The sequence below is a fragment of the Cnephaeus nilssonii genome, assembly GCF_951640355.1.
Source record: "Cnephaeus nilssonii genome assembly, chromosome: 4".
In the NCBI taxonomy this organism is placed as follows: Eukaryota; Metazoa; Chordata; class Mammalia; order Chiroptera; family Vespertilionidae; genus Cnephaeus; species Cnephaeus nilssonii.
Genome location: NC_137075.1, coordinates 19,429,133 through 19,442,840, shown reverse-complemented (window position 1 = coordinate 19,442,840; position 13,708 = coordinate 19,429,133). Strand labels below are relative to the sequence as shown.

Below are 13,708 nucleotides of genomic sequence, written 5' to 3'. Positions count from 1 at the left end.
AATAAATATTTGGAGTTTAATAGCTCATGTAAGAATAGCATTACTCATAGATTTCTTTACTAGAGACTCAGAATATCTTCAAGGTAAATGTTTTATATTTTTTATGTAAATGAAAGCCATAAAGATCTCACAAAAGTAAATATGTAATGTTTTAATGTAAGTTACATTCAGGATGCTCTTCGTCTATAAGACAAAAAGGGGGGGGGGGGAGGGAAAGGAGAAAGAACTGAAATATTCTCTTTAGTCTTACCTATCACAAGGGAATTTCTCTCCTCTCCCTTCCCCGAGTGCCTAGGCCCAAAAATTGAAGGGATTGGTCAGAGTTCCATGGGCTGAATTTGTAAATTTTGATCTACCGAAGGGACTTAAATAACTAAATTCCTATTACCTCCTAGCAGAAAGTCTTAAATGTTTTTCTTGGTTTACCCTGAAGCAGCATAACCATTTATAACAATTTATTGTTTTCCTGCTTTGGGGACAGTTTGGTGGACAGGCACACACACACACACCTCCTCCGCTCGTGTTTGCTCTAATTCCCCAAGAGAAAGCTGAAGAGCAGTGGATCGCTGGAAGACTGGGAGAGTCATGACTAATGGACAGGAACGGATCCATGGGTACTACCGCTGCGCATTCCATAAGTGTTCTTGAGAAAGAAAAGGCACTTTAAATTCTGCCATTATTAGTCTTGATCTGACTGCCATAAAGCTGCAATGCATACTTTCCTCCGTAATGCGTGAGAACACAGGGCGGTGTAGGGAGTAGCCCGGTAACTCATTCTCTCTCTCTCTCTCTCTCTCTCTCTCTCTCTCTCTCTCTCTCTCACACACACACACACACACACACACACACACACACACACACACACGCCGAGGCCCAGGCACGTGACAGAGCTGGTTTCGCCTCTGTGCACTCCGAGAGCAGAGAAGCAGGGCTGAAAGGGCAAGGATGGCAGTGGGTCCCCGGCCGTGTCCCCGAGGAAGGGCAGGGGGCGGCACGACGCGCCGGAGCCCGGAGCCCGGAGCCCGGAGCCCGGAGCCCGGAGCCGGGAGCCGGGAGCCGGGAGCCGGGAGCCTGTTCGGGACCAGAGCCGACGGGCGGCGTGGAAGCTAGGGGCCCGGGCAGGGCGGTAAAACCCGGTCTCTGCGCCGGCGGCGGGCGAAGCTGGCCCCGAGCCCAGGGCGCCGGGCGGGCGGGCGGCGGCTGTTACGAGTCCTTCCCGCTCCGCAGGGGCGTCGCGGGCCGGCGCGCCCCTCGGGCTCGGGGTCCCGGGACCGCTGGGCAGCCGGAGGCCGGCACTGACGAGCGTAAACGCCCCTCCCTCGGGGGATGGTTGCAAAGGGAGACGCGAAAAATAAATCAAACCCGAGAGCCGCCCCGCCCCCGCCCCGCGCGGCTTCTGCCGGCCGCGTCACCGGCCTCGCAGCCTCGACGGGGACCCGCACCCCCCGCGCCCCCGGGACCGAGGCAGCGGCCTCTCGGGCCGGGCCGGCCCAGACCGAGCCCTGGAGCGGGTCCCCGGAGCCCGCCTCGCCCTCCCGCCAGCCCCGCCCGGCCGGGCCCCTCGGGCGGGATAGAGTCCCGCTTTGCTCTTTTCGTCGGCCGAGCACAATTGTGTTATTGGAGATAATGAATTCAATCCCCATCAAAGGGCATTAGGCTCGCCCGGGCCCTGGAGTTGCTGATGCCTTAAAAAAAAAAAAAAAAAAAAGCAACCAGGAATGAAAGGCTGAAAAGGCAAAAAAAAAAAAAAAAAAAAAAAAAAAAAAAAATCTCTGGGGGAGCCGTCCCCTGACCGCCCCTTTGAAGTGAAGGGGCCCGGGCATTGTTGTTCACCTCGCGGCCCGTACGGCTGAAGAAAGCCCGGCTTTTCCGGGGCTGAGAACCGCCTCGCAGGGAACGCCACGTCGGGCCGCGCGGGCACCGTCGGGCGGGCGGGGCGCAGGCCCGGCGGGAGGGGGCTCCGCGCGCTCGGCCTGGGGGCCGGGACGCGGAAAGGCTGGCACCCGGCGGCCGCGTTCCCGGGGCCCCAGGCTTCCCCCCCGGGTCGCGGGTCCCCGCGCCCCCTTGGCGGCCTAGTGCGGGGGCTCCGTCTGCGGTTGGTCAGCGAAGACCTGGGGCTGGGAGGTCGGACTGTCCTCTGAAGATGAGGGCGGAGAAGGCGGGGGGCTCGCTGGGTGCCAATGGCCAGGGTGCCTGGAAGTCTGTTTTCAGCCGCTGGGACCCAGCATCTAGGGAGCTTGGCTCCGCTGGAGCTGGATGGGTCTCGGAAGGTGCACCCCGCAGAGAGGGGCTCCGCACGACCCGCAGTTAGAATGGTCACCTGTGACCCCCACACAGCGCCGCGCAGCCCGGCCCTCGGGCGGGGGCGGGGGCGGGGGGCGCAGCGAGAGGGGAGACGGACACTCAGCCCGCAGGGAGGTGTCTCCAGCGTCCGCGGCGTCTGGCCTCGCAGTTCTGAACCCAGGAAAGCACATTAGCATCAGATAACATTAAAAAAAAAAAAAAAAGAAGAAGAAGACTTGTTGCCGGCATTTAAGTTTGTTTTTAGTGCTTGCAACGTGAACTTTCCTCACCTCCATTCCCACGCGCTCCTCACCCCCAGCCCCGCCCGCCTCTAAACTCCTTTGGCCCAAGGGTCAGAGACTGGAGCTAGCGATTTGGTTCCCTTCCCTCCCCGCCTGGTCTCCAAGCCCCGCCATCTCTCCTCAAAGGCTCGGGGTTATCCGCCCCATTAATATATTAGCCAGGCATAACCCCAGGAAGCGCGTGTCGGCAGAAGGCCGGGCGAAGGAGCGAAGCCGGGGAACCGGGGCCTCGCCCTGTGCTGCAACACGGCTCACTGCCGTCGGAGCCCGTGAAGCGGCCTCCACCCAGGAGAAAGCGGCGGAGAGCGCTTGGGGAAGGTGCCCCGGACTGAGCAGCTGTTGGGTTAGGCGTTTGTAGCTGGACTGTGGGAATCAAGCCCAAGGCTCCCAGGTGGGACCCAGAACCAGGGAAATATTACAAAAGCGCCCCACTCACCTGAATAAGGCAAAAAGCCTCTGTCCTCCTTCTTGCATAATGGGTCCTTAAAAGTAAATATGTAACCGATACAAACCACCACAAAGCCCCTTACATACTTGTCAAGGGAGAGGGGGGAAAAAACTAAGGAGGTTTCCAGTTGAATGTTTTGTTTCCTATTTCCAGGCAATGCTTTGTTGCGGGGGGGGGGGGCGTATTTTCAGGTTGTTTTTCTTGGTGGCTGGAATTTTTAACCATTTGTCTAAAAGCCCCTAATGTATAATCTCGAAGAGCAGTTGAAGGGAGAAGTAGAAAGTCAACCCAAAGCAGCCCCACACTTAGAACGCTGAGTCAGGCCTGCCATGGCCCTGGCCAGGTTCTGAAATTGACTTGACCAGCATCCCACCTGAACCCTTAGGTCCTCAAGCACGTATTCTAAGCCCTTTCCTTACCGGATGTGGAGGGAGAGGGTTCTGCTAGAACACAGAAAACCCCACAATATCATGCAGTGGCATCTAGATAGAGTGATACTCCTCACCTTCCAGGGCTGCGGAGGGGAGCGCAGGCTCCCCAGGAGCTTTGCTGTTATACTGTGTGGTTACAGCTGACATAACTGGAGCCATGAGGAAGTTAGAAAGTGAAAGGCAGCGAGTGAGGATTTCCCCCTGGTCAGAGTTTTACACATACAGTAGGAAACTGTGTGCATTTTCAAGTTAAAATTGAACTGCATAGGTATTTTCCACCCCCATCCCTCTTAATGCTTGCTGGATTGATGGCTGGAGAAAAACAAAAAAACAAACAAAAAAAGGTGAGGGCTGCAGTGGGAGCTGTCCAAAGGTCAGTGAACCAAGCTAGCCTGGGAGCTAAAAGGAGAAACACCAGTGGAACCACTGTGACCTCGAACTTAACCATCTGGAAGGAGAAAAAACAATATTTAAAGTAATCTAGTATTAAATGTTATTTGAATAGAACAAATAGAATCATCGGTAGAAAATAAAATTTGCATAAATGGCTACTTTAAGGAAAACTTGTATCTCCTCAAATGTATTCTATTTCTAAATAGGAAGATTGTAATATCTTACAAGTTGTTTAATTTTATTACAGTCTTACTCTCGTGAGTTTCCATTGATGCTAATGATTCTTACCATGTGGGAAAAAAACTTATTTCTAAATTTCAGCATAATGTAATTACATATTTAGCCCAAGATAGCCTACAAATAATCACCTTTTTGCACATAATTATCTTGAAGTAATTAAACATTATCTTAACTACTTTTAGTTACAAAACACATTTTGCTACAATTCAATAAACAATTAAAATTTAATTATGAAGGTAAAATATTTTGTTACAAATTTGGTAGTCATCTAATGAATAACTTTTATCTTTTCAACAAATTTTTCCTCTTGACATATTGAGGTATCACATTAAAATACATTATGGCTAAATGTTCTACAATATTACTTCTAAATCAACAGAAAACCAATTGATCCTGAGGAAAGGTTAATTAATTTAGGCTACAGGTCTCCTACTTTAGTCTGCATTGAATGGAATTTGTATCGATTGGAGACGTTTTTATAAAGAAGTTTAATAAGCATTTTTGTGGAATTGAGACCAACTTTTTAAAGTGCCAAAAACAACGAGGTAAAATTCTGTCACTCCAAAATTACTTTTGTGCTATGGTTCATTCAAATCTGTTCGAGTCCTGTAAAAACGCCACGTTTTTCTACTTTCAGGGAAATCAGTTGGGTATCTGGCCGGCAGAAAATGAAAACAGAAGTTAAGAACTTTAATAGGATTTTGTTTGTTTAATCCTTCCTCCCCTAATAATTCTCAGCAGTCCATTCTGCTATGAGGGGACCATGAAGGACAATGTACGTTAAATTGCATCCTTGGTTTAAACGCTGTATTTGCCATAATGTGGAAAACAGACCGAGCTGCCTTCTACTTGGGAACACTTCTAAGTTGTGTAGTTTCTGCTGAATAGAACTGGTGAGCTTTTCTTTTCCCTCGTCTATCGTTAGTTGTCTTTTCGTTTTTATCAACTTAAAGAATGTTTCAGGCCTGGAACAAGGTGAAAGCAACATTTGAAGTTTCCTTCCAGGCACTATACTCACTCCTAAAACGTTTTTCTTTTTTTTCTAAGTGTTTGCTCCGCAGCGTCGTCAGCGGATCTGAGGGCCTCCGGAGCTTTTTGCACTTGGGTGTGTTGCAAGGTTTTTCCGTCTCCCTCGCTCCCACCTCCCTCCTCCCCCGGGGACCCCTCCCCCACCTCGGGCGAAATTCCTAAATAAAGCGAGCCCGGGGCCTCGCAGCTGTGCGGTGCGCACCCCCTTTCCGGCCCTGGTCTGCGGGAGCATCCTCGGTGAAGAGACACAGAAGCTCCACGGAAAAGGGGGTGGTGGTGGGGGGAGCGGGTCTCGGGAAGGCGGTGCGCTCGAGGAGGGTCCCAGCACTCCCTCGGAGCCACAGCTGTTCCCCTGGCCCCGGGCCGGCGCCCCGGCCCCGGGCGCAGCGGCGGTGGTGTGTCTGCGCTTCCGAGGAACGGATTACGCAGCGGGGGCCGCCGCGGAGACGCGGGCGCGGGGGCCGCCAGAGCCTTCACGACGAGCCTGGTCTTCTTTGTTGACTTTTCAGTCTTGGGCTCAACAGATTTATTCGCTAGGAGGGGGAAATGCCCACACAATGAGCAGCTAACTGCACTTGTCACCTCGGGATGCTTGTGGGCCAGCGCTGCCCTCCTTCCCCGGCCACCGGCCGCCCCGGCCCGGCCCGGCCCGCGCGGGGACCGCAGGGAAGCGCCCAGAGGTGGCAGGGCGGGCGGAAGATGCCCGGCGGGGTCTCACTTCCCAGAGGCGGCCGAAAACCGAGGAAAAAGCCCGAGATCCGCCATCCCAGCACCAGGCAGTTCTCCAAAGTGGCCGTGCGCCTGAAGCCCTTAAAAAGTTCCCGCCTAGTTAGGGAGCGAGAGCCAAGGCCACTGACCGCCGGCGGGTGCGGGCGAACCGTAGATGCTGGACCTCAGAGAGAGAGGGGAGGGCACCACGCGGGGGGGGGAGCGCTCGCAAAAACGCTTTGGAGTCAGTGTGGCCGGATAAAATCCCGAGGCCCAAGCTCACGCCTTATACCACCATTGGAATTCAAATTTGCCAACGCCTGTTTACCCGCTATCTAAATATAAATAACTGTTGGGATTGAAAAGCTTTATCCTCTTTGGACCTTTCGCGTCCTTCCCAGGCCTCCAAATTGGGTTTTGAAATTACCCAAACCAGCCATTTCCCTCTCCTCCTTTCATTAGCTGAGGTGAGAGCGGGGGTTTGGGGATTTCTGGATTTCTCTCAAGTGCTACATGGCACCCCTTCTCTCATCTGGGGAGGCAATTACTCGACAATTAAGGGACTCCCAGGGCTCTTTTTATCTTGTCCTCTGTGTGGAGTGGGGCGATCAAAGTAAAGGCTGTCCAAGTTCAAGCCCTGGCCACGACGGGGTTCACATAAGGCCTCAGGCAGGCCAGCCTGGGCTCGGGCTGGTGTTGTTACGGTTGATGTCAATCCTAACGAGACTTACAAAGAAATAGGTGGACTGGAAAGTGAGCCTACTATCAAAGGAGATTAATGATTTTGTGATCTCCAGCAACTGTAGGGGTGTGAAGTTGCATTTTAAAGCTTCTTAGAAGGCAAAGAAATCATCTGCTTTAACTTCTCTGGAACAATATTTTTAGAAACAATATTTTAAAAATATCTTCACGCAACACAAAATAGCAGCGAGTGAAATGGCCTGGTGGCACAAAGCTTCCTCTGCAGGAGTGAATTAACTGGCCTTTCTTGTCCCCTGCAAAGCTGCCGTGATGGTTAAGTTTTGCTTCTCTTTTTAATGTAAAGAGGATTCGGGGTTCTCTGTTGCAGACAACTTAATTTTAACAGCCACACCTGATATTTTATTCAAATACTTCTCAGATAAAGGAAAACGGTATATTGGGAAAGAGGGAAGGATAGTTAAATTAATTGTATTTATTTCATTGTGTATTTAATTTCAAAGAGGTCCATGATCCACCGGTAGATCTCAAAGGAAACATAGTAGGTTTAAGCCCATGTCAAAAATTGAAGTAAACATTACTGAAAATAAGGAATCTTAATCTCAATTCTTGGGATATTAAATCAGTTTATCTATTCAGTTTTATTGAATTTCTTTAACCTTGTTTTTTTTTTTTTACTAACTACATGTTCCTATAACAAACATAAACAAAACAAGTTTTAGATTATTTTCCTTTTGTCATTTATATTCAGTGCCAGACTTTGAAAAATATCATATTCAGATTATCTATTTTGGATTCAATTAAGGAAAATAACAAAAATACTTTTTTTGTTAACATTTGATTTATTTAAAGTCCTTAACTGCAAGTGATCAAGAACATGTTCCACGGCTTAAAATTTATTTTCATTATTTAAATCAAAATATTTTAATTACAATCACATTGATAAAAATTAACATTTTAATTTTCATTTTTAACCATCATTTAAAGCAATTTCAACTGTAAAGAAAAAAAGAATAAACCATGCAATAAATTAACATTGAGAAAGCAAAAAGGAATAATAATGAAACCCGTCTGACTATGCTAACACCATGTCCAACTGTGAAAAGTGCATTAACACTGAATGAACAAGCACACGATGACAGTAATTAAAATTACCACAATCAATTGGATTTTGGAATCTTGAACCAAATGTTGAAATATGGCTCCCTATAACATCTCTCCTCGAACATTGTAATATTCCCTTTTTTTTTTCTGGAGAAAAATATTCTTTAAATGGTATAGATACATAGAAGCTAATTTTATACATGTTATCTGACCTCAGAATGACATGACCATGGCACTCTGCAAAGTAAGGAGCAGAGTTACTGAGAGGGGCAATTTTTGGGGGAACTGATTCCCAGGGCTATCTGTGGGTAGACAGGACAAGGAGGGGGGGGGGTGTTTGTAATTTCTTGGTCAGGCAACTCTTGAAAATGTAGCATGTATACCACCTACCTATTACCTCTCTGAATTATGTAAATACACGGAGGATGTCTACATATCTGGGCATGTGCATAAATGTCAGTACATAATACATATGTATTTCATTTTAAGAGAGCTGCTATCTGAATGGATCCGAAGTGTAAGCTGAGAAACAAATGGCTCTGATGTTTATAACCTGTTTATGTTTTGCTACATAATAGCAGTATTGTCCTTCAATACTTTTAACAGCCCATAATGTCTACTTGTTTCCTCACTCTTTGAGTTCTCATGCTGAAGAGTATTGCCATAGACCTGTAAACTTGTGGGGGTGAGGGTGGGGAGGGGAGAAGAGGGTCAGGTGAAGAGGGAAAAAAAGTACAAACCAATATTTTACAAGCTTGACCATCTTTCTTCTTCTTCTTTTTAAATAAAGCCTGCACACACTAGAATGTGTCTGGACGGGCAAGAGGAAAGAAAGGGATAAGGAAGTAGGAACCTTTGATATATACACTTGTGGGTCATTCAACTTCGCAGGGAAAACGTATGTTGGCTTGGGGCCGGTTTTCTTCCTACTGATACACACAGGCCTTTGAATAACAACAAGGTAACAGTCCTTTGCACCGGGAAAAAGATTGTGCGCGCACACACACACACAAAGAAATTAAAATAGTCGGTACTTTATTATGCTGTCTGTCGTCAGCTTGGTATGTGTGTTTTTGTTTGCTGATGTTTCCCCCCCCCCCCTCTCCTGCTACCGGCATGGTCTCGACAAACAAACGAACCCCTGGTCTAGGACAGCTAGGAAGTGTTTAGGACAGGTCTGGAATACACACCTTGGTAGTAGGCCGGCTCCAGGGCTGAGGGCTCGATGGGGCTCCTGGCGGCCACCGAGGCGCTGCCCAGTGGCAGGCTGGCGGGCAGCGAGGCGCTGTAGGGCGAGTACTGGATTGCCTGCTCGTAGGCCTTGAAGTCCAGCTTGTGCTGCTGATCCGAGGACATGAGGTTGTTGATGGAGAAGGGGTGGTTGAAGGAGTAGTGGGGGTCCCCTTTCAGGTGGAGCTGGGACTCGTGGGGTGCCAGACCATGCACTGGGTGGGAGGGGGGCACCGACACCAGAGCCCCAGGCCCGGAGCTGATGGGGGGCGCAGCTGAGGAGGCCGGCGTCTTCAACTCCGAGGCGCCCCCTGTCGCCGCCGCCCCGCTGTGGTCCAGAGTCTGGGGGCTGGCCGTGGGCCCCGGGGCCGGGGCGCCCTCTAGCTGGCCGGCCTTCCCGTGAACCCCTCGATGCAGGGGGGAGTCGCCGCTGCCGCCGCCGCTGCTGGCGGAGGAGGCCGAGGGGTCCTTCCGGCTCTCGGGGCCCCCCTTGGCGCCCCCGCCGCCGCCCCCGCCCGCGCCCCCGGCCCCCGGCTGCTTCTCGCACTTGAAGCGCTTCTGGCGGCGCAGGTAGCAGCCGTTCTCGAACATGTTGCCGGAGTCGGGGTGCAGCGTCCAGTAGGAGCCCTTGCCCGGCTTGTCGGGGGAGCGCGCCACCTTGACGAAGCAGTCGTTGAAGGACAGCGAGTGGCGGATGGAGTTCTGCCAGCGCTGCTGGTTCTGCCGGTAGTAGGGGAAGAGGTCCATGATCCACTGGTAGATCTCGCTCAGCGTCAGCATCTTGCTGGGCGCCTGCTGGATGGCCATGGTGATGAGCGAGATGTAGGAGTAGGGCGGCTTGGCGTGCGGGTAGCTGCGCTTGAACGTCTTGGCGTCGCCGCCGCCGCCCCCGGCCCGGCTGCGGCCCAGGCTGGACGGCGCGTAGGCCATGGGGCTCACGCAGGGGTTCATGGCGGCGGCGGCGTAGGGGCCCAGGCCGTTCATGGAGGCCGCGGGCTGCGCGCCCATGGCGCCCATGCCCCCCGGGCTCAGCGCGGTCCCCATGGCCGTCACCCCCGCCGCCGTCATGCTGTTCATGGCGCCCGCGGAGCCCCCCGGCATGCCGGCCACCGCGCCGCCGGGGCTCAGGCCGGCGCCCAGGCCCGGGTTCGCGTAGGACATGTTGAAGGAAGCCGGCGTCATGTTGCCGCTGGTGGTCATGGTGTTCATGGTCATGTAGGTGTTCATGGAATTCATGGAGCCCAGGCCCGAGTTCATGTTGCTGACCGGGACCGAGGAGTAGGCCTGGAGTGGGGAGAGCGGGCGGAGAGGCCCCCGAAGGGCAGAGTTAGCCGTGCGCGAACCCCAAGGCAGGAGGACAGCAGAGGACCCCTCACCCAGGGCAAACCGGCAGGCGCGCCCCCCAGAAGGAGCCAACGCCTTGCCCGGTGGGGGAAATCCTAGGTGGCAGGCATGAAAGACAAGCTCACAGCAAACGTCCCCAGGAACATGTGCGATCCCCTGACACTCCAGACTCCGGGGCTGGCGTCTGGGGTCTCTCCCTCTTCTCTCCCTTCCGGCCAGGAGGCCTCCGCAAAGCAAGTGCCCTTTGGTTAAAGGGAGTCAAAACTCCGAAAACAGAATTAATCTCCGACCCTCCGACTATTCACTCCACCTTTAGAGGGCCGTGGGTTGGCAACAGGGCGACCACTCAGCACCCATCTCACCGACACCTGCCAGGCTGGCTGGCCAAATAGCAGCCGTGTATCTGTGGGGTGGCTATTAATTAAGCTCTCTTGATAGAATAAAGCGTTCAAAGCCATATGACTATCCATTTCTCCACTGGCTTTACTGTCTTAGCAGTTTTTGTCCAATGGCGACTTTTCGTTTATTATAGTTAGAAACAGTATTTTCCATCTACCTGTAGCAACTGTACTATTGAGAGAAACTCGCAGGTTAAATAGGTTTTGGAAAATATATATATATAATAGACCTACACTAGGAGAAGGGTTCGGAAGGGTTGCATGATAACAGCAATGCAGTTAACTGTGACATGACTACATAGACACTTCTTTAAGCCATGCAAAAATGTGCACTAATTTCATTACGTATTTCCAGCCCCCTAAGAAAATGTTGTGACACGATTTGTTGAAATAATCATCTGTGTTTTTTTTTTTCACATATTGACAGGTTGCTGCTGATGATTTCAAACCCTGGCTGATAGTTTTCAAATACTTTAAAATTCCAAAATCAAAGTCTACTTATTTTTTACTTCCCAAATCTCAGCTTTAACCTGTAAGGGACCCCCTTTTCCACAGAGGGCTTAATTAACTAGTGGGTTGAGATGGCTGCATCTGAATGAAACCCGAGAAAGAGTTGTGAGCTCCTTTTAAAATCACCAGTAGGAGAAAACCCTTATCCACAGAAATTTTGGAATGCAATAGATATGTTAAAAATATAGAGTGCAGACATATAACAGCTACTTCTCTGATAACTGAATAAAAATAATGATATTCTTAAATTTGTTTTCATCAGGAAATATGACTTTATTTTAAAACAAAAGGTGAACAGATTTAACTGGGCGCACTCTGCTATGGTATATGCAAATAAACTCAAGTTAAGTTTGGGAAGATATAAACATACAAATCTAAATCAATTAATTACCATGACAATATTTCCTGATGCCATATTTTCCTGTCTTAAACTATGTTTCACTTTTTTTTTTCCTTTTCCTCTCCCCGAAATTGTCCAGGGCAGTTTCAATAATGATAAACTTTTTGAGAGGCAATCACCACTTGTTTCCAGAGAAATTTATTGGTGGTGGCCCTGCCAGTACCTGGTTTTCCTCGCAATCCCTTTGTGCACACTGTAAAAATAAACTATATGAGCGTGCCACCATGGGGACAATAAAGAGAAACAGGTTCCCCCGGAGGAAAAGTCAGCTTGCACCAGCGCCACCCAGCGGTTCTAGAGAAGAACGAACACACTTCTCCAACAGAGCTTTGAAGAAGTTTTATACAATTTTTGGAATCGGTTCCTTATTAAGTCGCTCAACTTCGCGGCAACGAGCTTTCATCGGAACACATCTGCGAATTCAACTGCGGGGGGAAGAGGCCGCCCCGGTGGGCAAAGTATGGCTTTGTCCGAGTGGCCCCCAACTCCTGCCAGCGCCCACCCGCCAGCCCGCGGCACCCCGGGCCGGCTCCGGCTCCGGCGCGGGCTCTCCACGCGGAAGTGGAAAATGCTCCCAGGGCGGGTGCTTTCAAAGCCCAGACTATCCTGAAATCCTCTCGCCCGTTCCCAGCGCCCAGCGCCGTGTCCGGCCCCCCTCGCGGGGCGGTGGATTCGGCACCGAGGCCCGGCCAAGGTCGGGCCGGGGCCACCCCGGGTGGGCGGGCAGCGGTGGCCCAGAGGCGGCGTCCCCAGCCCGGCCCGGCGTCCCGGCCGCCTCGCCCGGCCTACCCCGGCACGGGCCCCCGGACTGCCCGGCTCTCACCTCCTGTGTGTCCGCGTAGTAGCTGTTCCAGTCGCTGCTCTCATGCCCTTCCATCTTCACAGTTCCTAACATCCTGGAGTCACCCGCCCCGATGCAACCATGCAGCCCCGTGCAGAGCGACAGGCGGCCGCGAGGGGCGAGGCGGGGAGCAGGCGGCCGAGCGGCGGCAGTCACCCGAGCGCCCGCGCCGGTCCAACGCCGCCCCGGCGAGGAGGAAGCCCGGCGCTGCGGGGCGCGGCGTGCGCGGCGGCGGCGCGGCGGGCGGGGGCGGGAGGCAGCCGCGGAGCGCGGCGCCCGGGAGCGCCTCCGCGGGAAGTGAGCGGGCGGCCTCTGTGGGACGAGTGCTGTTGCTGAGCTGATGTGGATCTTACGTCGCCCGAGTGCCCACCTCCTCGTCCTCTCCCCATTTGTCCGCCGCACAAAGACGCTCGCACCTACAAAGCCCGAGGTGCACCTGCGAGGAGGCAGCCGCCCGCCAGTCCGGCCGCCGCGCCTCCCGCCCAGCGGCGCGGCCGCCGCGCGCGCCCCCGGAGCCCCCTCCCGCCCGGCCCCCTCCCCCAAACCCGGCCCTCACTTTGTTTGCCGAGCAGCGTAATTGGTTTAAGCCCGGAGGCTGGGGGAAGAGGGAAGTGGGGTGGGGGTGGGGTGTGACCCCCTTCGGAAGAGGAAAAAAAAGAAAAATAGCCTGGGCGGGCGGGCGGGCGGGCCGGCGAGCGAGGATTCCCGCTAGGACCCGCGCCGCCGGAGAGGAGCGGGGGCGGCGGCGCTGGAGCCCAGACTCGAGGGGCAGCGCTGGCTCAGCGACCCGGGGCCTCTCCCCCGGGACCTACAACCTCCTGGATGGCCGGACAGCCCCCCGTCCCGCGCCCCTCCTGCTCCGCTGCCCGCGTCCAGCCCCCACCCTCCTGATCCCTGACCTAAAGTACAACCTCACTCCCGCCCCTCCGGACTTCGGGCTCGAAAAAGGAAAAAAAAAGTCCCACTTTTGCCCGGTCCCTAGAAACTCGGCCATCTGAGCCAGCCGAGCCCAGTGACGGTAGGCCGACCCGGGCTCCCGGCTAGCCGAGTGGAGACGCTGCCACGAAAGCCGTACCTGCGGCTGAGAGCGGGTGAGTCACAGCACCGTTTTATACCTTTATGACATAACTTTTTTTTTTTTCCCCCCCGCCTCGGTCCTCTCTACTCCCCTTGTCATCTGTAGCAGTCATAAAGAGGAAGAAACTGAGAGCAGATGTCTGCGCGATAGGGCAGGCGGATCTGAGTCGGGCTGTCCTCCCTCGGCCCGGCTCCTCCTCCCACCCCCCTTCCGCAGCCCTGGGGACTGAGGTGGAGGCGACCGTCCGGTTTCCGATAGGGAAAGGTCAGG

General features: G+C 53.0%; 2 protein-coding genes across 2 annotated transcripts in view; one reads left to right on the top strand and one right to left on the bottom strand.

The window, feature by feature from the left end:
• Window positions 1-7,412: 7,412 nt before the first annotated feature.
• On the bottom strand, window positions 7,413-12,824 carry FOXA1 (forkhead box A1). The gene is made up of 2 exons (XM_079767458.1): window positions 12,343-12,824; window positions 7,413-10,151 (listed from the first exon to the last, which is right to left on the bottom strand). The coding sequence occupies exons 1-2, from the start codon at window positions 12,412-12,414 to the stop codon at window positions 8,793-8,795; spliced, it is 1,431 nt and encodes a 476-aa protein (XP_079623584.1). The 5' UTR covers window positions 12,415-12,824; the 3' UTR covers window positions 7,413-8,792.
• Window positions 12,825-12,922: 98 nt separating this feature from the next.
• LOC307097429 (uncharacterized protein) overlaps window positions 12,923-13,708 on the top strand; it is a 127,166-nt gene continuing 126,380 nt past the window's right edge. The window contains exon 1 of the mRNA XM_079767468.1: window positions 12,923-13,451. The gene's annotated coding sequence lies outside the window, so the exon portion shown is untranslated. The remainder of the gene's footprint in view (window positions 13,452-13,708) is intronic.

Bases quoted from the DNA above. Each gene is read 5' to 3' on its own strand.
- FOXA1 (XM_079767458.1), bottom strand. From the start codon at position 12,414: ATGTTAGGAACTGTGAAGATGGAAGGGCATGAGAGCAGCGACTGGAAC. The intron at 10,152-12,342 runs GTGAGAGCCGGG...TCCCCACTCCAG, and splicing joins ACTACGCGGACACACAGGAG to GCCTACTCCTCGGTCCCGGT.